The sequence below is a fragment of the Lutjanus erythropterus genome, chromosome 8 (genome assembly GCF_056507025.1).
Source record: "Lutjanus erythropterus isolate fLutEry1 chromosome 8, fLutEry1.hap2, whole genome shotgun sequence".
Classification (NCBI taxonomy): Eukaryota; Metazoa; Chordata; class Actinopteri; order Lutjaniformes; family Lutjanidae; genus Lutjanus; species Lutjanus erythropterus.
The window spans coordinates 18,106,061-18,131,028 of record NC_139324.1 but is presented as its reverse complement, the minus strand read 5'-3'; the positions used below and the strand labels follow the sequence as shown (position 1 = coordinate 18,131,028).

At 38.8% G+C, this 24,968-nt stretch overlaps 1 protein-coding gene across 1 annotated transcript in view; it reads right to left on the bottom strand.

Annotated features, from left to right (window-relative positions):
• The window catches only part of adcy5 (adenylate cyclase 5), a 116,842-nt gene that overhangs the window by 51,065 nt on the left and 40,809 nt on the right, over positions 1 to 24,968 (bottom strand). The window contains exons 2-3 of the mRNA XM_084724796.1: positions 12,794 to 12,943; positions 10,905 to 11,026 (exon numbers count right to left, since the gene is read on the bottom strand). Coding sequence (XP_084580922.1) covers positions 10,905 to 11,026; positions 12,794 to 12,943 — 272 coding nt within the window. The remainder of the gene's footprint in view (positions 1 to 10,904; positions 11,027 to 12,793; positions 12,944 to 24,968) is intronic.

The following is a 24,968-nucleotide window of genomic DNA, read 5'->3' as shown; positions in this document are numbered from 1 at the left end:
CACCCTATACATTCAAAGCAGCCTGCCAGCCCAAAAAAGGTAATACATTTTTAAACATTTATGTCTAAATTCATAGCAAGGGATTCCTCATCAGAAATGGTTATTTTTAATATAGTTGCATCACCACATCAGTGAAGCACGTGAAGCCAAAACAGGGAGCACAATGCAAACCCACACACGGACATATAAGAGTGAGCCCAATTAAAATATTAATACCATTTAACCTCTGAGCCATGTGATAACATTCAATCTTATATGTTTAAGTTTGATATGTGCAGACTGTATGATGATCACACAGCTGAATCACAGGCTACGACACAAGTTGAAAGAAAACTTCATCAATGTGCGTGATCCATTTGCACCACTATGGCAGTAAACAATGAAGATAAGCAAGAATCAAGCAACACTGGTATTTATTTGTATGGGAAAAACCCACAGAATAGAAGGAGGGGGAGAATGTGAACCTGGTCGTGCAAAGGAGAAGAAGCCAACCTTGGAATGCTAATTTTGTAAAGAGAGGTAATGTGATGAACTGGTGACTTGTCCAGGGTGTACCCTGCCTCTTGCCCAATGTGCTGGGATAGACTCCAGCTCCTCATGACCCTTCAAGGATGAGTGGTTACAGACAATGAATGAATGAATGAAAGGTAATGTTAACTATTTGTAGTATGCTAACTATTAGGGTTGGGCCAGTTGACGATTCCCTCATCCATCACAGATGGCTGACAGTCATCAACCACTGAGCATATATCTGACTTTAACAACTCTGATACAATATCACTGTTTGATAAACACATTAATCCCTCTTGCAGACACATACAAATCAGTCATGATGACGGAGTGCTAATCTCAGACCGTTGCTTCAAGAGGCAGGACAACTGATGTTAGATCTGGAATGATGAGGCATTACGCACATAAAATAAGGTGAAGCGACTAATGTTTCGACATGAAGCATGAAGCATGTCTTAATTTGAGTAAGAAGAGGAAGTGGCAATGTAGATGTTCAAAAAACTGTCTTGATAGTTCTTAGTAGGAGGCAAAGAGAAATAGATTGACAAGGAAAAATGGAAAAACAGAAAACAAATACAGAGTGATATATTAAGTAGGTGGTTCCTTCTCTTGTTTGCTGAGCCTCCATGACAAAATCTGTTTTGGGTCAAGTCTCAGCTGAACCAAAGCTGTGCTGAGCTGGCTTTGCTCGACCCTGTGATCCCCTCTCATCTGACAGTACCACTGCCCCCAGCCAGCTGCCTTTACCCCCCCCACCCCCCCCAGCTGCTTAACCCCACTGCTCTGCTGGTGGAGTGCTAACCTCGACCTGGGAGAAAAAAAAAAAAACATCTTTCACAGACCCTTCAGTTCTTCACATTGTTGTCTGGCTCAGATTTTTTTTCCCTCTCTTTCTTTGTCTCTTTGTCTCCATCTTTCCATTTACGTCTGTGCATTACTCATCCTATCCAGAACTGTCTTTGTTTATGGTTATTTTCTTTCTCACTACTCCCTCTGTCTTTCTTTCTGTTTTGCAACCCTTTAGTCATCAATCAGTCCTTAAAGGAGCTAATCACAAACCCCCGGGAGCATGTTACTTCATCACCGTGATCAGACAAAATCCATAAGGTCACAGCCCTATGTATCAGCCCATTTGGACACCTCTTTAGGATGGATACAAATCCTCTAAATGACAATTAATAATCTATTAACAATTAATAGGCTACATATTCCTTTACTTAAACGTTATAGTGGCAAACGTGTGTGTGTATATATACTGTATGTTTGCTGCGTGCATGTGTGTTGCTATCGGCTCACCAAGGACATATTCTCAGGTCAAGCCTTATGTGACGCCCACACGCATAATTAACAACATCACACACACTAACACCATGTGTTTGCTGTGCAGCGTCAGTTCTTGCCCTTACTTCAAATACAACACGGAGAACAAAGGCAAGGTCAGCTCTTCTAATTTATGCAATGTTCTTTCCATGTCTTTCTCTTCAGGGTGCTGCTGGCCTACATAACAGCAACAGCAGCCACAGTCACAGCGTTTTGAATATTTCCCAAACGCTGACAGGGCGACCCAGCAGCATCAAAACATCCACCCCAAAGCCCTCTTGCATAATACCTTAGTCAGCACACATTTTGGCCTCATTGCTGAAGCCACAGGACATCATTTTACTCCCAGGGACAAACACATGTGGGATGTCACACTCTTAGGGAAAGGTACTGCAGAATTATTGTACAAAATGCTGCTACTGGGATGCAATCATTAGCAAATATATTGAGGTGCCTTTTGTTGAACCTCAACAATATTGTCAATGGTAACAAACGTTACAATGATTTAACTTTTAAACACTGATGCTGCTAATTCCCTCTTTGGTGTAGACAGATGAAGACAGAAGAGCTGCAGATGTGAGACTTGAATACAACTTCATTGCCAAATTGATTGATTGACTTACTTGTGGACAACTGAAATCTTGAAGACTTGATTTAACCTGGTAAAAGCCTAAAAGCACTGGTTGGGTCAAAGGATAATGTAATTATGCATATTTAATGAATAAACTGTGTTGCACGCTTTCCCTGGGTCCAGACCTTAGAATCCACCCGCTTCACATCACTTCATATAACAGCAGTTACTTGTGTAAAAAAACAACAAACAACCAATGAGTGCCGCAAGGTGACTAATGACTAGCCAATCGGTTCCACAGGGCAGGATAAAGGTTATTTCATGCCATTTTCAAGCTGTGCACCAGAATTGAGCAGGAGAAAGGCCTCTATTATAACCTATGCGTACACTCTCTGATGACGAAATTTACGCCACACGAATCCTGCGGACGTTCATGCCCTCAGGTGAATGGAACACGTAATATCTTTTTAGTTTAATAACAACAACTGTGGCTGCTTAAGACAAGATAGAAGAACCATGATAGCAATGACTAAGTCAACTAAAGAACCAAAGTGAGGACCAGAAGAAAACTCGTGCTGCATATTTCTTACATCTACTACAGCTGCTAACTAGCTAATGTTAGCTTTTCACAGCGTGGACCAACTCTGCCGTGAAGACGCCTTTGTAACATTCCAGGGACTTCTGATTGTTTTTCTGTGGCAGTACACACAACACATAGCTTATCCACACACTTTGTGGCTAACTAAAGTGACATAACCACCCGTCACACACACACTCTCTCACAAAACCATAGACTGTGGGTAGAAAACATAGTATGTTGGCATGACAGCGTATGTGGGTCAACACAAAATGACGCTGGTCTCTGTGATTGATCAGAGAAAATCAAATACCCCCTCGCCCAGGGGAATTGGCTAAAGTGAAGGCAATGCCAGACTGAATGGGGAAAAGGAGGATAACAAGCTGACAATTCACTCTGACATCAGGCTAAAAAAAACAGGTACATCTGTTTTCAACTGCGCTGGACTCCTCAACTAAGAACAGAGGACATGGCAGTTGAAACACACTCTAATGCATATCTACTGTAGCAACAAGCTCCAGGCCCTCAAACCTCGTCTCTACCTCCCTCTGCTCCCCCTCTTACTCTTTAGTTGCAGCAGTGGGAGCTGTCACTTCTCTTCCTGTTGTTACTCAGCCTCTCAGCAGAGCCCCAATTACCAAAAGCCACTGGCCGCTCCCCGACAGGCCAGGTCACACCTGGTTAGCTACCCATTAACCACACACTTATGACCACAGACAGAATTCAGCCAAGCTTAGCGGATGCTGCTAATGTGCCGCCTACTCCCCAGTGAGTCACAAAAAACCTACAGTAAGACACTCTACAGCACCAAAACAACACTTCACCTTCTTTTTCTCCTTTTTTAGTCTTGTTTGTGTTTGCTGTAACTCAACATGCAGATTACTGTCTGTGTCTTCTAATTACATTAAGCATAGTGTCTTCACAGGAGTGAGCACTGAGTTTTGTTAAAGCTTGACAGCTACAATGCATCCATCCACTGTGAACTGACATAACCTTTGTGGTGTTTTCCTCTTAACTGTAGCCAACAGCTGTATTGCTATAATGGCTATAGGTCTGTTTATGCATGCTCATTCAGTGCTCATGTGGCTCAGTGCACATTGGTTTCAGTAACTTCTGTCACATGCCCTGGATATGTCCTGATCTAATTATCACCCCTGCCCAGAGGTGGCAACAGTGCACACATTCTTTACACAAGTAGAAGTACAGATACTTGTGTAAAATACCAGGAAATCGTATTTTCTATGCGTTCTTGTTTGTGACATGCATTTAGGTTAAAATTATGGACTTGATGCTGGGCAGAGATGGGTCATATTACTTTGAATGTAGTCAGTTAATGAATACAAATTACATTGCAATTTTTGTAACTAGTAATCTATTGGATTACAAGAAAATATAATTCAATCTGATTACTTTTGGATTACTTCAAAATCAAACATTGAAAATCCTATACCTTGTACCAAAAAATGGTCACCACATCAAAAATATTTTTTTTCCTTTTCTCAAAAATTTTCAAGTGCAAATAAAATACATTTTTGCATGTGGCTCTTTTTTGTGCAGCATTTTTCTAAGACACCCCTTATATCAACACACTTTCTACAGAGTGAATATAGCATCATTTATCATGAGAAAACATTACATAATTTTAAAATTGACATATTTTCAATATGTAATCAAGAACATAATCAAGTTATCCATGACAACGTAACTATAATGTAATTACACAATTTGTAATCCAGGTTGATTATAGTTACATATTCTTTGTAATCTAATTACGTGATCCCAATTTCATGTAATCTGTTAGTACCGAACCTAGATGTTAAGAAAGAAGTGTGCAATGAAATGTTTTGAAAGTTGTGTAAAGTACAGATATTTTTTACTAAAATTGGGAATAAAAGTAAAAAGAAAACAGATACTGTCTGTAAAGTACAGACACCTGAAAACTCTACTTAAGTACAATAACAACAAATACAATCTACGCTCTTAATTTTATTGAACTCTTATTAAACTTAGACAACAAAAAAAGCAGAATTCCTGATAATGATCGCATTAATGGTGATGAAAAGGCCTTTGTGCATAAGAGCTCTAAGTACGTGACCTGATGCTGTGACCCCTGAGGGTTCAAATGGACACATCAAAGTGATAAAGGGCTTCAATAACACCTATTATGTATCAAGGTTCGGGCTTCCACCTGACTGTGACAGCCACAGGCCATAGAACTCTCACTGCACAGTGTGATACACACACGCATTCACACACATAGTTTCTCAGTATCACCTTGATGCAGTGTTTTATTACTCCACAAGGTGGTGACAAACCTAACCACAGTTGCTTGTCTGCATCTGAACTACAGGGTTTCACACTTTAAAATGATCTCTTACTTTGTGAGCTTAGTGTTCACACGAAACACTAAAGCCTAGTAAGATAAACCAGTCATTCAACTCACTGAAACTGCAAGAACCCCTCCACACCAAAACCAGTGAAAGCATCAACTAGGAAGAGGTGATCTCCTATCCATATATGACCCCTACTGTCACATGATGCAAATTCCAATATGTGCTGGGAATCCACATCAAAAGCAAGACATCAGTGGCACGTAAACACTATTGAGCCTGCTCATAATCCTCACCGACTTTGACCGACAGTTGGAAAGGGTTTCTTCAGCAGGCAGAATAACATCAGAAATTTACCCAACAAAATTATTTTCAGGGAGGCTTCATTAAAGGAGCATACAGGAAGAGAAATGCATTGATTTTAATTATTAGTTCATAGATATTTATTCTATTCTATTCACTTGATAAAACCTGAAATGTTCCCCTGACAACTGCACTGATGAAGACCATGAGATGTGGGTGAAAGCTCTGTGGAATTTCCAGTAAGTGGACTGAGAGGGTATTTGTAAATGCTATTTCAAAAGGTCAATATTGAACCTTCAAACTCACTTACTCAATGCTTATTTAGCAGATATATGCAACAGTGTAAAGTTACAACACTACCATCAGGACTGTTCCTGAGGTATTGGAAACAGCTAATATTGACCAACTGATTGCTCTGGTGATTTGCAAAGGTGAACATCAATATTTATCAATCAAGAGTGCATGTGTCTGAGTGTGAGCTGCTTCAGTTTTCTGAAAGCATTCAGACAGCTATACAAAAATGTTTTATATTCACTGATATCAACTGCATACAAAACATTGCTTCATTTCAAGGGTAAGGAACATTTGAAATAAACCAACAGTGGTATGTATCAACATTTAACATTATGAAAGCCATTGACCCTTCCTTGCTTGGTACCCAGCGTCAAGTCGACAAAATTTTCTCCTTTCCTGTTTCCTGCTATGTTTTAGGCTCGCGTATGTTGAAAAGAAAACCACATTATAGTTAAAAGATGTTGCTGGGGGACCTGTAAAAGGAACATAGTCACATCTTATATTAGCTAATGTTAACAAAATGCTAGAATACTAGGTAGCTAATCTACATCAGTCCTTGGATAGCCTGGAAGGGTCAATTTAAATATAAGTTGGGCGTAACACGTGGAACAGCTGATGAAACAGATACAATAAACAAAAAATAACGCTGGTAAATAAATCAAATACTGGGAAAGAGATCTCACTACTGAAGCAAGTATTTGCCATTAATAGACACAAACCCACCGTCGTCTGAAATAACTGAAGGACCTGAACCTGTCGACATAATGCTCTGGGTGTTCAGTGCTGATACAGTATTTATGGCAAATGTTCAGTCTTACAGACCTCTACTGTTTAGGAGAAGGAGAAGAGGTTCTACCTAACCCCTTTTTTGAAGAAAAGATTTATCCAGGGGTTCTTTTGAAGACTAAAGGTTCCATCAAGGACCCTTTTCATCCAAAGAACCAATTTAGGAAGAAAAAGAGACATCTTTCATCAAGGGTTTTTTTTGTATCATAATATAAAAGGGTTTCCCTTCATAGATTCTAGATAAAAACCTTTGAATATGAAAGGGTTCTCAGTAGATCCCCCAGGGTCTGATCTAGATAAAACCCTTAAAATATAAAAGGGTCCTCGCTAGAAACCCCCAAGTCAATTCGAGATAAAACTCTTGGAATATAAAAGGGTTCTTGGTAGAACCCCTAGGTGGGTTCTAGATGAAACTTTTGTAATATAAAAAGGGTTCTTAGTAGATACCACTTTGTGGGTTCTTGTTAGCACCCTTAGATGGTGGAAAGGTTCTGGATAGAACCCCCAGAGAGGGTTCTAGGAATAACCCTTTATGTTGCGTTCTAGGTAAATTCCTCCGAAAGGGTTCCAAGTGGTACCTTTACAAAAGGTTCTACTGGAAACCAAAAATAGTTTTTGGGGACAAGCCAAATAACCCTTTATGGTTCTACTTAGCACCTTTATTTCTAAGCGTGTACAGAGCAATCAGATGGCACACCTGAAGAGAGGGTGTCCTTCCACATCACCTCCACCTCCTCCTGCTGACTTTAAAATCTGAGTCTGCATCTGAGTATAACAACATTAATCCTGTTTTTTGGAATATGCTATAAGTTCTGTAGGTTGAAATAGGTGTTAAAGGCATAAATCTATTGTTTAACATAAAATTAATTATTCATACTCTTGGTTGTTTTCTTTATGCGGGCAAGCAACTGTTTGTCATGACATATTTCTCTGCATGGTTACTAATACAGTATGTAGAGACAGGTGATAAATACTCTGGGAAAATACCATGCAGCCCATTGTCATGGCAACGTCTGCACTTCTCCCTTCTCTTCTGCCTTTTGTCTGTGGGTGGGCCATCACGACGACTATTACCATTCACAATTAATCTGGACTATATCAAGGTTTATCTTACAATTCTGTTGCACCGACATATTCAACATTGTTTTGACCATAATCCTGAACATTTGATATATTAGCTGCTCACAACACCTGCACCTCCTCCTCATGACAGTTCTGAAGGTATAAGCTTAAAGGTGTAAACCTGAAACAGTAACCTTACTTTATGTAATTAGTAGTGGTGAGTTTACTCTTATAATTTATAATGTCTGATAAATATGCATTAAGTTGCACCAGCAAATATTATTTTAAGCAAAGATTATGGCTAATCATAGTTTAGCTAAACTTACTGTTAAACTAAGCAGATCTAAACCTTTCTTTAACACTTGGTTCCACCAGAAAATATTCAGATTAAGGTCTGATGTACTGCTGTGGACAAGGTCAGCAGCAACACTTATTTTAGACACTTAAAAAAGCCCATCTCAAAGATTCAATATCAGTTTAAGTGTACACTATATTTAGAATTATCACTGTTTTAATCTTGTCATCACTCACTTTCCTGGTTTGCAAGACATTCAAGTACATAAATCACATTTACATAAGAACATAATAATACAGACATAACCCAAATAATGGCATTAAACTTAGTCAAATAAAGTTCGTCTAACTTCTGTTTTTCCTCCTTTCCATTTTACTGTTAGTAATTGTGAACATTTGAACAAAAAATGTCACACAGTCATTTATCTGAGTCCGCTCCTCATAGGTCATTGAAGGTCAAGTCTCTGTGAAATGATGAACCCAATCCATTTTGACCACATTCTTCTAAATTTTTCTATTTGCATTTTTATAGAAAAGGTTTGTGTAGATTTCATAAATAATTTCTAATGTTGGAGCATCTGGTTGTAACCACTTCCTTGTCACAGCTTTCCCCCCTCCGATAAGTAATATTCTCATTAGGTATTTGTCTGTTCTAGTCTGAAGATTCAGTGTTACAGTACCCATATACACTGTCAGAGCATCAAATGAAATAGTGATTTGAAATACATTTATGAATTTCCCACCAGTAGGATGTAATTTTTGGGGCAATCCCAAAATAAATGATAATGATTGCCTGCATCTGTGCCACAAAACCTCCAACAATTCATTCCAACACCTTGATATCTCTTCTGGGCAGGAATAATGAAAAATCTCATGACATTTTTCCATCTGGATTCCCTCCAGCAGTGTGAAGATGTAGTTATCCACTGTGATTTGCATATATCCCCTCACTCATCTTCAGATATGACCATTCCTCCCTCTCTTTCCAATTTATTTTTTACATGTTGGGTGGTTGCCTTTGAGGAGTCCTGAAAACTTTTATATAATCTGGATATTATTTTGCATCCATTTCCTGATTTGTAAATTGACACAAAAATATTCAATATACCATTGTCTTGGTTGGAGTATAATTTTTTATAGTAGTCCTCAAAGCTACTTTGGATCTCCTCTAGTTTATACTGTATTTTCTTTGTTTTAGGACATCTTATTTTATTTATAGTATTGTCTGCCTGCTGTTTCCTTAATTGTATGCCATTAGTTTCATAGCTTTGCTTCCTGCCTCGTAATAACCCTGTTTCATAAATGTCAATTCCTTTTTAATTTCATCAGAATATGTCTCATCTATCTCATTTTGCAGTTTCTTAATTGCTACTGCCTTATCTGATTCTGCTCTACTCTTATGTTGTTGGTTTTTTTTGGTTTTACAGTACAAATTGTTGAGCCTCTCTTGTTTGAGTTTCTTTAGTGATGAGAAACAGGAAATTATTTTACCTTTTAATACTGCTTTGTATGCATCCCACACAATAGATGGGGACACTTCTCAATTATTGTTTTCTTTGAAATCCTTTTTTCTTTTACCGGGGGGGTTGTTTAATATGTTTGAATTTAGTTTCCATCATCTCTATCGGTAAATGATCTGACATATCAATAGTTCCAATATCACATGATTGGATTCTGAACCTGTCTCTCTTAAATTTAAAAAAATAATCAATCCTTGAGTAAGTGGAGTGTGGTGAAGTGTAGTAAGTGTAGTCTCGGCTAGATGGGTAGATCTCGCCAAACATCAATAATACTGATTTCTTTCATGGTAGAATTTACTTTGTTAATTATGGAATTACTGTGTCCAGGGTTACATTTGGATTAATCCATCCTGGACAACCTTATGTTCATATCTCCTCCACATACAAGCACTCTTTGAGATTCAGTCGACACCATATCAAACAATCTTTTATAGAAGGACCAATCACTTCCTGGAGGAGCATATGAGAAGAAGACACAGGAGCTGTTTGTGTTATTGTGTGACTTGGTCAGAACTAACCTTTCAAAACACCAAAGTCACAAAGTAATACAAACACACTAACTGATCGAGGCAGCAGCAACTCCTGTGTTCTGTGACGAAGAATCACTGATTACTTTACTGTTTATTAAATTCACAGTGGTTGAGAGACGGTGGTTTCCCACTGGAATGGGCTGTCCGGGAGCGAGGAAAAGCAATGACTATACTCTAAATATAGCATATACTTGACCTGATATTGATTTTTTTTGGCTAAAAGATGTCACTGGTGCATCCTCAGTGGAGTATTCAAATTAAAAATAACATTATTTTGTTTGCAAAGTTCACATAACAATCAACACAGCAGTAAGTTTGCATTCAAAGGTTTGACAGAGATTTTAACTAGTTTTTTTACTCAGTTTCATGTACGCTTTTACCGCATGTCCAAGTTTCCTGTTCGACCTGCAATAGACTTTAATAATATTATATCATTCTGAACTTTTCTGAATCAGATTCAGTAGCACCTTAAAAAGTCAAGATCATCATATGACTCAGTGGAGCTGAATACATTAATTTTCTCCAGACCACTCTCTATTGATGAGTTAATATACTGTAGTACTACTGAATACAAAGGCTTGTTGTTGTGAGTGTTGTGTCAGTCTAATCTTTCTCCTCCTGTGGCCAAAACTCAATGCAGCTCAATGCAGCCTTAAAAAGGTTTGTGTGAGCAGGCAAATATGATTATTAGTAACAGAAAGCTTGAAATGATCTGTGGAGATGTGTTATTTATATCAGCTTCGATCTGTTTCCCCTCATCATCGCATCTTCTCTCCCTCAAAGGAAGGGGGAGGCGCCTACTGTTACCTGACGTTGTCGTGCTTTTGGATGTAGATCTTGTGAAACATCATGTCCTCCTGCTTGGCGTTTATGTCAGCTTTCATCTCCATAGCAACATGACGGGGAAGCACTGAGAGCAGGAGACGTTCCTGAAAGAAAGCGTGGGGGGAGAGTAAGTTCAGCGGACAAGTATACGGGTAAGTACGTTCATTAAGAGGTGGGTCTTTGTCTGTCTGAGGGGAGACAATGTGATTAATAAGTCTGAATAAGTCCGAGAACAACAGACGCCCCCAATAGAAATGAGCAAAGGCCTTCATAGTGATTAAACCATAATGTTTATACAAATAACTTCAGAAGAAACAGGTCCTCTGCATGAAGACTGGTCTATTAGATTAACTGTGTTCATGGAAAGTATTTGTCCCCACTTGTGATTTTCTGTGAAATGTGCTGGTTGACATGCAGTATAAAATATGAGCTTCAACTTGTTCTCCTCATTCTGAGAAAAACACTCACCAAGATGAAATGCTCTGTTGTAGCCAACAGTGATAAAAAACCCTACTCCCATTTAAATAAATCTGGATTACTTTGGCTATCTGATTCAACAAGTAGCCAAAGTAAACCATCTTTAAATACACAGGTTTTCCCAGCTGCACCATTTTGAATGGTGTATAGACAAAAGTATAGAGCTGCAAAGTGGAGGGAGTTATTTTGGACATCCAGTGTTTCAAAATTAAAAGTCCAAACCTTTCAGGTGACTGATATGATACCCAATTGTTTAAATCATCAGTACAAAAGCTGAAAGAAATTACATAAAAAATCTGTCATATGAGTTGCTAAAGGTGAGCTGAAACCAAAGATTATTCTTTGTAGGTAAAACAAATGTTGGGTGAGCTTGGAAAACTGTGATGCAGTGTTTTGTTCCCATTTACAGCTGCAAAGCATTCTGAATTTGGTTAGTTAAAAGAGACACAATACAAGCTCAGAACATGAGGTCAAAAGAAGTCACAGTACAAACTTACACCATATTTTACCAGCAGAGTAAGGTGTTATGTGATATAAAAGGTGTCAGTTTTTCCCAGAGTTTCTCCCTTTGTTGGAAATACAAATACAAAAACATACATAGGTGGGGAGAGGCGTTTATGAGAAGATATGCTTTTACAAAACACACAAAACAGATAACTGGAAAATGTTTAATTCCCCAACTGCAGTACGTCCCTTACAGAGGAGAGTACATTCTGAACTAAACAGCCACAAACTGTCAGGTACAGCCTCTTTTGTCCAATTTAGGATGAATTAAGAACAAAATAATAACTGATACGACTCCGCTGTGTCTCAGCTGTGGCAATTAAATCAGATCTGAATTTTAATAACCCGGTGGATTTCTTTGCTCTAAATTGGTGAGGAAGAAAGACCTGGTTCAATGTAAGACCACAATCTCTCTGTTATTGCATGTTGATGCCTGAGAAGGGCAACTTTGGATTAAAAATCTATCAGTTTTTAAAATGATCTGGTTAAAACACAAACAGATAGAAGGCAGGCGAAGTCAAGGAATCACATGTGTGCACACAGTCTCTTTTAAATATAATATGAGTGAATCTCATATTAGCCTATTTTATATTCTGGCACATACTGTGGCTACTGTGCTGGTGCCTTTTTCACTTTATTTTTCCCCTGCCCCTCAGGCAGCCTGCATCCATCACTGCAGCTGCCATACTTCACCAAGGATCAAGCTACTGTCCACACTTTTCACAGAAAACATTTAAGTGTACACCATGTGTTTAATATGCAAAAGTATTCTTTTAAAAGTCAAGTTCATTTGATTTAATCACCATTGTTTCTGCTGCTTTTTGGACCCTACATTCCCTCCGCTCATTCATCCCTGTCTCTTGTCACCATATATCCGTGCTTGCTCTCACCTGCTGCTGATTTTCCCTCTGGGAGTGGAGGCGAGCCTGGATGCATTCCCTGGTCTCCTGGAAGGCCTGCCTCTGGGAGCCCTCAGCGGGGTAATGGGTGCACACTCCCACGATATTGGTGCAGGAGAAGATCAGTATGTTGGACACTATCTGTGGAAGAGGGTGAGAGAGAGACTTAGAGCTCGAAGAAGGAGCATCCCAGTGAGCAGTTCAGGTGCAAGTCCCAGGTCCAGATCCCACTTGTCATTTCCCTTTCTCTCTCCTTTTTGTTGCTACTAACTACACTTTTTTCCAGACAAATAATGAATCTCTTTTAATTGCACACCCAGCAGAGAGATTTTATGCCCTGTTGAACATTAACCTCTTCTATGCAGTTGAACAAAGGGACTAGTTCAGGTGCTGCTGTCTGTATCTAACACTCACATCTTTTCTGAGGAAAATAAATAAATAAATAATAAACCAAGACTAGTATTCTGCTAAAATATGTCTAGCTCCACATGTTCTTTCCAAAAGGTGTACAGAAATTTGGCAGAGCTGAGTTCACAGGGTTTTGAGTGACTTTTTGGGAGCATTTAAGCATCATATCTCTTAACAGTCTCAACATTTATAAGAGTGTGTGTACTGCATGTTTTCCTTGAGCTTGTTTCACAGACTGCCACACCAGATATGCAGCAATGTGAGAATAAAACAATAAATGCATCACTAATTTTAACTTCTAATGTGTTATCAGCAAGCACAGAGTGAGGACTGCTTTGCTGTGAATTACACTACTGGTGCATGAACAACAGAGCAAGTTTGGTTCTTCTCCAAACAGGTGCACAACTTCCTGGTGACTGATGACTGAGATCTGTAAAAAGAACAGTGTGTATGCAGGTGTTTATGAATCTAGTGCAAAATGTAAACATAGCTTAAGTCTTGAATGTACACCTGGACCCTCCAGGTCACAGATTTCAGCAGCACCAGCAGCTTGTTTTAGGAGACAATGAAGAGCATCCATTATGAAGTAAGGAAAGAAACTTTATTAAAGTTGAAACAAGCAATTGATTAACTGATCTGATTGATAGAAAATAAATATGTAACTATAGTGCTAATTAACTAATTGTTTCAGATTTTTTAAATAAAAGTGCTGAATTCTGCCCAATTCTAGCTTCTCAACTATGAGGCTGAAAGGTGGTGAGAAAGAAATGAAGTGTTTGATGTAGGTTTTCCAGGCCTGCAGCTGTTTTCCCTCTAACTCAAAGTAAAGCTTAGAGCTTTTTGAGATTTCTGACAGATTTGTTAGAAGACAGGTCATTAGTTGATAATGTGTTACAAATTACAGACTTATCCAACAAGATTCAACGTGCAGCAGAGCTGGAATTCAATTTACACTGTAACAGGTAACCAGGCCAGGAAGGAAATCTTCTTTTTCTCTTCCATCACGTATTACTATTTATATATTTATGTATATTTATATATTTAATCGCAAATTAATCACATTTTTTATTTATTCAAAATGTACCTTAAAGGGATATTTTTCAAGTGTTTAAAGTATAATTCAAATGTAACTTTATTAAATAAAATACATTAACTAAAAACAATGACAAATATTGTCCAGAAACCCTCAAAGGCACTGCATTTGGCATAAAAAAAAATGTTCAAATAATAACATGACAAACCCATCAGTCCATCAGGCACAGATGAGCATACTGACCTGCTCAATTTAAGGCCAAAATGCACTAAAAACAGCAATAGAAAAGTCAATTGAAGCTTCTTTAGTGCACTGCAGGCTTCAGATTTAAAACTCCAACACCACAGAACCAGCTGTAAAGGTGGTGGTGAAAAGGTCGCTATTTATATGGATTTATTTATTTAGTATTATTATTGTTAATAATAGTTTATTTCTTTAATAAAATATTGTCCTCTGGGCTGAATAAAGGTGATGATTTTCTCCTCAGTCTAAAAAATGATGAAACAGAGCACAATATTCATGTTTTTATATTAAGGCAACAGGATCATTTACATCAGTGTCACTCTGACAGTTTACATCAGTGAGGATGTTTAAGACAACAGCAGACAGCAAACTGTGCACCGACACACACCGAGGAGATGAAGAGGAGAGACTGAGTTTGGATTCTTCATCATGACATAATCCAGCGCAGTGACAAATATTTTGTGGAGGAGATGAGCGTCTGTCAGTTTGGTCTTTACAGAAACATATATTTTTATCTGTAGTGTTCAAACCACAGAAGTGTACAGCAACATCAGGATTCATCATCAATAAAGCTTTTATATCAGTTGGTAGTTGGTACTTAACTCACTCGCTCCCCCTCCCTCTCTCCCTCCTCTCTGCAGCTCGTCTCTCCTCCCTCACTGTTATGATCAATTAGCATGAATTAATTAAGTATTTCACAGTACACAAATTGGACTTCAAAAATCACGCACCACAGAAGTGTATGGTAACATTATGATTCATGATCATAAAATGTTTTTATATCAAGTCAACACATCTGTCCATATTCACACACTCTCTCTCTGCTGTGGATCAGCCTTATTTTCACTTTTACCAGGTTTCAGGTGGAGCTGCAGCTCGATCAGCACTCACTCATCTCCCTCCTCCTATACTTCTGAACAGACAAGCCTGTTTACATTGTCAGGTGACAGGGAAGCTCGCTTCTGATTCAAACTATGTGTCAAGCCAATATAATAGAACATGCATTAATCGTGCATCAAAAACATTAGTGCCGTTAAAAGGAATTCGCGTTAACTTTGAGAGCCCTAATACACACATATATATTGTAACAGCAATGTTTATGAAAAATGAGAAGTTAAAAAATATTTGTCCTGAACCTGAACTGTGGAAACTGAAACTTTTGTGCTTACTGTTATCAAAAACAAGTTTTCATCTTTCCAAGACCAATAAGCACAGACACAGTGTTATCAGTGTTTAGTTGAGGATAACTAGATTATAAAGCCAACTGGTTTGTCATGAAAAATGTAGCTAAAATATAACTGAATAAAACTGGGCCAAATATTAAGCCTTAAGGAACACCACATAATATTTTAGGCACTTCATAGTTTGGCTGTTGAATATCTGACTGCATATGTGCCATGGTGTGACATAAAGTCTTCAGATCCTCCAGAAACCCACAAATGCATGTAACCAGATTGACTACCAGCTTTCTGCAGTAAGCTAATTTCTTACACATTATAAAAAGGAGAAACCTATTTTCTGCCTGTCATACGCAGCTAGATGAAGCAGATTTCTTGGTCATGTAAATGTATAACCATGTTTTTGACCAAGCGTGTTAGAGGTGTAAGACAAGGAAAGTTTTGCTCTGACAGCGGGGCAGCAGGATAAAAGGAAATACTACTCGTAGCAATACATGCTCATATCATCAATATCAGCGCATCAGTGTTCCACCTCACTGCTATTTGGTAACAGCTGGGTTTATATGTGAAAAAGCCTGCAAAAGAACACAGATGGGGTCACTCTTTTTAGCCACATTTGTGTTGGGAGGAAGAGCTGTGCCCTCACTACAACGTCTGTTCTCTTACTGCTATGTCAGGCCTCCAACACACACACACACACACACACACACACACACACACACACACACAAAAGAGATGGGGAGCAGCATATTGTATCACCACACAGATAAAATGATTAAGTAATGCTTCCAAATGAAGGCCAAAATTCTGAACTGTCCAGTTTCCTCTTTGAGCATCAGTTTTTTGTGCATGTAAATGTACTGGTTGGTTTACAGAAGCTGGTGGACCATAGGCTACATAGGAGAGGTAGCTGGACACTGTGGGAAAGCCTTTGTTGGTCCACACTTGCATGTGTGTGCCCCACTAAAACCAGAATTTTTAATTTGCAACAAATCAGTACCTTCAGGTTTCATAGACCCTGTCCAAGTTTCCACATATCAAACAGCTTGCATGCTGTCATGTGTCCAAGGCACCAGTGCTAAAAGACATTGTTTCCATTCAGTGCCAGGCATACAGTGGGTCCTGGGACTGGCAGCCAGCAGCAAGTCAAAGCCAGCAGCCCATTCTTTTCATAGAGCCATTTAATGGGCTGAATCAGCCAGCTGAATCACATTCACACCACGGGCCTCTCTGTTGCCGGAACAAACTGAACAAACACAGCATGTCTTTATCAAGTCAAAAACCCCTCAGCAGGTCTCCATGCAAAAACCAAGCACACTCAGAGGGAGGAGTGGCTGGCGGAAGACGAGCCTGGAAGTGAGGCACGACCAAGGAAAATTAAGAAACGAGGTGTGAGACAGAGAGAAGGTGGTGAATTTAGAAAAGGTTACTCTGCTATTTATGTCTCTTATCTAACTGAAACGTTGGACTGACTGACAGAAGACAAATTACTTTTTAGATAAATACTAGTTTACAGAAACAGATTTATTTTCCATGATCTTACAAAACTTACCAAACAGCATCTCAGTCGCAGAAACTTTTGTCAAGGAACTGACCATTTACTGAAATGGCGTAAAAAGCTCTTCTCCCCGAGGAAGCTCTCAAAGTATCCAAGCTTAAACAATTCATACTCCTTCAGCGTAAACAAATGATCAGACATAATTCAGCAGCATCTGTCAGCACACAGTGAGTATTAATCTTGGAGAATTCAACAATAGCAAAGGAGAAAGAGGTTTCATCGTTGGAGATGCTGCAGCAACTATTAGCATGACAGATCCATCAACAGTGAGAAATATCAGGTCATAAAGACAGCTCTGTACACCTGTATGAAGGTTTGAATGAAAATTATACAAGATGTTACAAACTTACAACTTCCCCCAAGCAAAATTTAAAATTTAGTCAACTACAAAAACAATCAGTATATCTTCAGCAGTGAAGATGACCTGACATAGCCGTGTTTCTTTGAAAAACTTGTGTGATTTACTGAGCCGTTCACTGTACAAAATGCTGCATACTGCAAATAAACCAGTGCTATATTTGCATATGTTTAACCATCTGGAGAAGATATTCTCAAAAAACGTCTCAAAGGCAGAGAAATAATTCATTTCAAACAATCATGGGACAAAGATGAGGATAAAGAAACAGACGTGCCGCTGACAGTAATTCAGATGAAAATAGACAAGAAAATATCGATTTAGAAATCGGTGCACTAAAGTCACACCTGGATTAGCTGGAAGAAAACAGCCCCTCCCCCCCGGCTCAGTGAAACAACAGAGAGGTAGAGAGACACAGAGTGAAAAAAGAGAGCGAGCACCGTTAGCGAGAACAACACAGATAACGTTTTTTTTTTCTTATTGTTTCATGGTTGTATTCCAAAACACAAGTAAACACACTCACACCATAACCCGCAGTCTTTTTTGCCTCTGCATTTTTGCACGAGTGTATAGTATATCTCTTTATGCAGCTCTCACAGACAGAGAGCAGAGGGTGGAGAAAGTGATGTAACTATTGGTTGTTACATTGAGAGTCCCTTCTTCAGAGCTTGTGTGCTGTATTGGCAGGGGGCTACAAACCACTGCCAAACAGACTGAAGCCCAGGAATTTATCAAGCACAGCAAAATAATGAGAAAATAAAAAAATACAGGCAGGGGACAGAGTCTCTGCAGATACAGACAGCACCACACACTTCATAAGTGAGGATCTAGAAGGATTATGTTCAATACATTGTTAATTTGGGAAGATGCTACAGAGTTTGCCTTTAAATAAACACAAAAATAACATATGCAACCCTGCAGAAGAACTTGATTATTATAACGTATGCATACAGCTCAGTTAACACCCAACGCAGCTCAAAAGAGATTTGTCATATTGAGTGTAACCAGCTGTGGTTGAAAAGCCAACTATACTGTATGTAGATCAGAACAGCGAGAGGCAGCAAATGGCCTCATGAGGAAGTAATCCAACTGAGTCACGCCAGAGTCGCATCAAAGAGACAATCCTCTCAGTACAGGGAAAGTTTTACAGGCGAAAGGATTTCTCTGCATAATGTTGCAGTAGAGTAAATCGAGTAGAGTCCTTGTTCAAGAGTCAAAACTGTTAGAATCTTAACTGTTAAAGGCGACATTTGTAAGTATAAAGAGTAAACTGAAGCCACAGACAGTTGAAGTTCTGTTTAACATATGATCTGTGGTTGAAGCTAGTTGTTTTCCCTTTGTCCCCTTATAACTGTTGACTGTCTAAGGGCCTAAGCCTGTTATTCCAAAAACAAATGCCTGAAAATACACACACTGGAGTTGGAGTTCAGTGACTGCCTGCCTCTCTGCCTGCCAGACTCTACTGACATATTGTTCAATTCAACCGTTATAAACATCTGTTCCTTCCACAAAATTATTACCGGTTTCTTATGACTCATAAATAGATACTTACTCATTTGGTGAACATTCAGCATAAATTTTAATACTCTAATAAACCTGAAATGGGGAAATAACAACAGCTGTTTCAAAGAAGAACATACTCACTGTAGCAGTGTTGACAGTGAAGCCAGTATTTCAACTTTGTATGTTTACTTAATCTCTGATGACATGTTATAGCTATTTTATGATTTAGTTTAATAAATATATCACATCTCTTTTAATGTCTTGACTAATACTGTAATTTCACAGGACACACTTCTTTTTTTATCTCGGTGATAAGGATTTTTTGTCCTAAATTGTTGCATGACTCAGCAACATTCAGTGAACAAGAACCTGTAATATTTGGGGGCTAATGCCTCTTGACAGCTGAAACTCAGCTAACAGAAAAAAATATTGTTTTCATGTCCATTTGGAGCTCATTAACATTACAAATATGTTTGAGGAATAAGTCCAGCAGAGATGGATGTACTATTTCCCTCAGGGAGACTTGATGTCTGTCTGTTTTGATGTGCAAGTTTCTGTTAAGACCATAAAAATGTGGAAAACACAGACTCCTGCTTTAAATCAGCTTGAAACCATCCAGATTTGACATTTAAAAGGTAGGTTCCTGCTACCTACAGTGTAGTTAGCCAGTCAGCTGCAGCTGCACACGGAGCTCCACCATGGTCTTGTAGCATCCCACCCCCACACTGCCATGGAAACGGCATGCATCAGATAAAGTCTTTCACCAGGTCAATACAAATATTCCCCAGCAGCAGTCTTATTCTATTAATACTGCCGGCACTCACCCAGGCCTTATTTGGAAACCTATGGGCTTTTCCTTGGCACGGAGAGAAAAATGAGCACAGAAAAACATGGCTCCCATGTTTAATACAGAGATCATCCCCAGGGTAAGAACAATAAAATCTATTATCAAATAACTGCAGAGGAGAACTGATTAGGTCTCTGCTGATGATCGCCATTCAGAGATGTAAATAAATCAATGTCTTCTCAAATTTAACATGCATAATTAGGGAAGACCATTTTCAGTAACCTCCCTCGGTGATTCACGCGTATTGTTCTGCTCACCTCGCTCACGCCGACTCATTTTCATAATATTCAACACCAGCTGAACCGAAGACAGTCAAGGGCACTCAGTCATTTTCACAGAAAATGGTTAAAACACATCCAACCTAAATTCAGCTCAAGAACCTGCAAAAGCAACGGTGCTCCATGCGAGCTGTAGTAGCAGATTATGGTTTATACACAAACAGCTGAATTACCACTGAAGAGAGAACATGTGATGTAACACTCCAGGCAAAAAAAAAGCTGTTTGCCTAATGGCACTCCCACAGGTGTTTTACTCTTTACTCTTCTGTATATCCTTGTTTCTGTTATCATTTGATTAATGGACGCCATACGGTGCAATACACACCAGCAAATGAACATCTGCAGGTAAACTGTACTCAACACCACGAACACATCTGTCACATTACGTATGTTGAGCAAAGTGCAAATTTATGGACACATTTATGTAAAGAGAAAGCTGTTTAAAACATGACCATATCAACGCCACTGATTTATGAAATAAAATAGTGATTTATGGAAAGTTCCAGCTGTAGAGAAGCCAAATACTGTAAGCATAGACAGTAACACAACCTCTATTCACTTTTTCCTGGTGTGTCTTTTTTGACATATAGTATCTTGCAACCATTTGTTGTTGCTGCCATCTTTAAGTTAAAATAAAATAAAGTATAAATACATTTCACACCCTATTTTATATTGACTGAACTTTAAATAAACCTAAATGCACAATACTAAAAATGTTTTGGTGGGAATCCATGGCGAAGAGATGTTATGTCCAGGTAGCATTTACATTTTAACAGTTTTCATTACTCAATTATAAAATAAAGTACATTGACAATTAAAAATTAAACTCCTTCACATCTTGTAGTGTAAAGTCTTTTCCCCCCAGATTATTAAACAATAGAAAAAAGAAAATCCACAAAAAAGAGATTCAAAATGACCTCCACAGAGTCCTGTGACAAATTAAAACACAGCTATTAAATCCTGCCTCTTTTTCTAAGTACTACACCATAATTGAGGAAGTATTGTGTGAGTGTAAAAGGCTGAAAATGGGTACATTACCATAGAGGGTTAATAACTAGTCAATTGATAATAATTAGTTTGTGTGTCCAATTAAATGCCACTGTATAGATTTATTTTCAGAAACTCATGTGACTTTTCTGATCAATTCCATTTATTGATCCTGAGCATATGTTGAGTTTATGGTCTCAGTTGCTAGTTTTAATTCTTCTTCAATCCAACATAATGTTCATGTTGTAAAATATGGTCCCATTCAGAGTAAACCAGATGATAAAGCAGGGTGTGGAGTTCATCCAGAGCAACGCAGGCTCAGAAAACTCAGATCAAACTGTCAAAGTAGACAGTGCTGATCAAATATGAATCAAAACTCTGTGAAAAACACTGCCTATTTCTTGTTTTCTGTTTTGGTGTGCTGTTTAGCTCTTATATGAGAAAGTCTGTGGCCGGGCGGGCAGGCAGTCTTTTTTCCTACATAACAGACGAACCAAAACCAAACTTCGCCCAACTGCCAGTGCGTCACCCACCAGCTCCACACTCTCATCCAAACATGGTCACTTCTGGTTACAAAAAACAAAGATGGCGACGGCCTCGATGCCAAACTCGTGGCTTCAAAACAGTAGTGCACAAACCACTGACTGTTAGAGAAGGTTTTCTTTTAACTCTATGATCATTTTGGAGGATGCAGGTTGTGGAGCTGTTGAACTGTATTACATTATACTGAGAGGTGTTTCTAATATTCTGTCCACCCTGGTCAGGGCAGACTAAATATCAAAAACACCTCTCAGTATAGGGCTATTATGTGACTGCCTTAGTTTTAGCTAGGTGTACCTAATAAACTGGCAACTGTGTGTATATTTGTCCATAAATTAGCTTGTTAGCTGTCCATGACTGCATGAAGAATACTTAAATAACATGTAAACTACACCTGGAAAGAATTCATCTCTTTTGTAGAATCATATTATGATGTGATCACACTGTTTATATAAACTATTTATATATAGTTCATGATCCCAGTAAGGATGTTAATGATCAGTCATTAATCAATTAAGCGCTGTTAAGAATTTAGCTGCTTAAAATATATTAATCGATAATTAACAGTTATTATGCCTCATTTGACATTGTTCTGTCTGGCAGAGCCATGTCTTTAATAAGGAAAAAAAAGAAAAAAAAAAAAGTAAAATATTCACCATATATATAAATTCTGATTATATTTTTGGGCTTTTCTTGCCTGTATTTATAGGACAGCTCAAGAGTAGACAGGGAGGTGAAGAGAGAGGGGGATGACATGCAGCGAAGGTCCACAGGCGGGAGTCAAACCAGCAGCCACCACAGAAGACCGACAGCCTCCACACATGGGGCGGACGCTCCACCAACTGAGCTAAACAGCCGCCCCGCCCTCATGTTAAGACATAATAAATTAATGAATGATTTTTTACAGATGCAGGACAATACCTAAAATGTTGAACACAGTTATCCAAACAGTTACAAGTACCTTGCAGCCAAATGACTGGATATGGACGCAAAAGTCAAAACATTTACCTCATTATCTCCTGTAAAGAAAACACAGCTCCATTAACTTCAGCAATCTAAAGAGGGATAGAGCTACGAGGCCTAATGTGTCCTGTGGTTGTTTATTACAGGAGCCTTACTGGATTTAGTGAGTACAGTATTAATAACTCAGTTTTCACTTTGAGGTGGATGATTTTATTTCATATACAGAGCAACAACGTAAGAAATCTGATATATGTCTAATAAGTCTGCAAATTAAGTGATGATAGTAACCTGAAACGTGCCAGTTCACATCGTCCCTGTGCTCGTGTCTGTGTCTGTGTGTGTGTGTGTACGACATTATTTCAGAAGGTGATTAATAATTGCCAGCAGAGGTCATAAAAACAACAGAGCAAGACAGCCTAGGTGTCAATATTTACCCAGCAGTCTGAGTTTTTACCCTCCTACATCTCTCCCACACCTTTCTTTTTCAGTGTTTCTTACATCCACCCCGAGGCTCAGAGTTTCTTCTCTACTCCTGAGCTCTCGCCACATTTTCAACAGACTTTTCATTTATACTCCTGTGTATCTTTCAGAGATGCACAACATGATGTCTGTGGAGGACTGGCGGCCAACATCCAGCCTACACAAATGATGACAGCAACAGCAACTGAACCAAAACATAATGTCCTGGGCTGTTGTAATGCAACGTTCTGTATTCCTGATAACACAGTTTAATACACTGGTACACAGCAAAAAACTTAGATCATAATCACAAGCTAAAATCGCCAGACTTCCCACCCACTGAGGTGCAAACATACAGTTTGCAAAAGAAAAAAAAAATCCTATAGAAGGCTCGTGTTTGTTGTTGTGTTTACTGTGGCTGACATGATCACATTGTGAACATTCTTGTGATAGTCGACAAGAAGCTGATGTACTAAAAGGGCATTTTGACCTGAAATTGAAAGCCCAGGCTTATCATGAATTATTTACTCTCAGATTGAGTATCACTCCTTACAGTAGCTTCATGACCAAAAGCAACACATTCTCATTCGCAGTTGATCAAATACAGCAGCTTGGTCAGCGGCCATACGCTTCAAGCTATCACCCCTATTCTGCAGCTGTGCTGGCTTGGCTTGAGTTGGTTTTACTCGACATGTCAGACCAGTATGACAGGAATTTGCATCTGCATTAGAACAGGGCTACCCACTTGAAGGTGTGTCCTAACTGAGAACAAGTATAGCTTGAGTCGAGTGGCTATAAAATAGTTGATAAACACTTAACTTCCAATAAATTCTTTACAATTAAAGCCCATTGTTATGTTATTAAAACATTAATTATGAAGCAGCAAAATTGGGAAATGTTGGATTTTCATTAGCAGAAACTTAACATGACCCCTATAAGGCTGGAAGTGAACATGGAACAGTAAAAAGAGCGACGCAGGAGAGAAACTTAACCTCAAACCACAGAGACCGAGTTAGAATCTACAAAAGTATTGAGAGCTGACAACGCGCAATTATTGTGTTCGTCACAGGTTGGTTGTAGTCGCTGAAGCGTCATTGCAGCCTGCTTGGAGGCAGGTCCAACACGTTTTGACCCAACTTGAGTGTAGGTCCATCTCGGGCGCGACTCAGCACAACCTACCACAGTAAAAGTCGGAATGGAAATGCAAATCAGCATTTTTCGAAATTCAATTTACTGAATTTCCAAAAACTCAAATTCTTGGACTGGCTGAGGCAAACCTAGAAGTTTATTTTTAGCAAAAGTCTACGACAGTAACAAAAAGCCCCCTGTTAACGCTTTTTGCCCCTTGGTAAGTACTGCAACACTGTGTCAGACCAATTTTTACTTTTAGTTTTGATTAGATTATTATATTCATCACAAGTGTACACCCCCTTGGCTAGCACACTGAGGCACATTGTGTGTTTTAAGGATAAATGCTGATCATGTGCTCCATGCTGATTACTGTGAGCAGCCCTCTGCAGCCTCATTCTGCAGGGCAATGTACAAGAGGGTGAAAGTCTCTCATGTGAGTTCCTGCAGCTATTTGTTGCCGGATTTTACCTCGAAAGCTGTCAGCTGCTGTATTAATGCCTTTGTAACCAGGAACAAACCAGCTGCAGATCAAATTGCATGAACCAAAGACAGGTTTTGTTGTACGAGTTCTGTGTATGCAATATATTTCTTATCACTATGACGATCCTATAAGGCTGCTATTATTAGACACCTGTGTTATTTCTGCTTTGGGAAGGCAAAGTGCACTCTACGACTATACATTA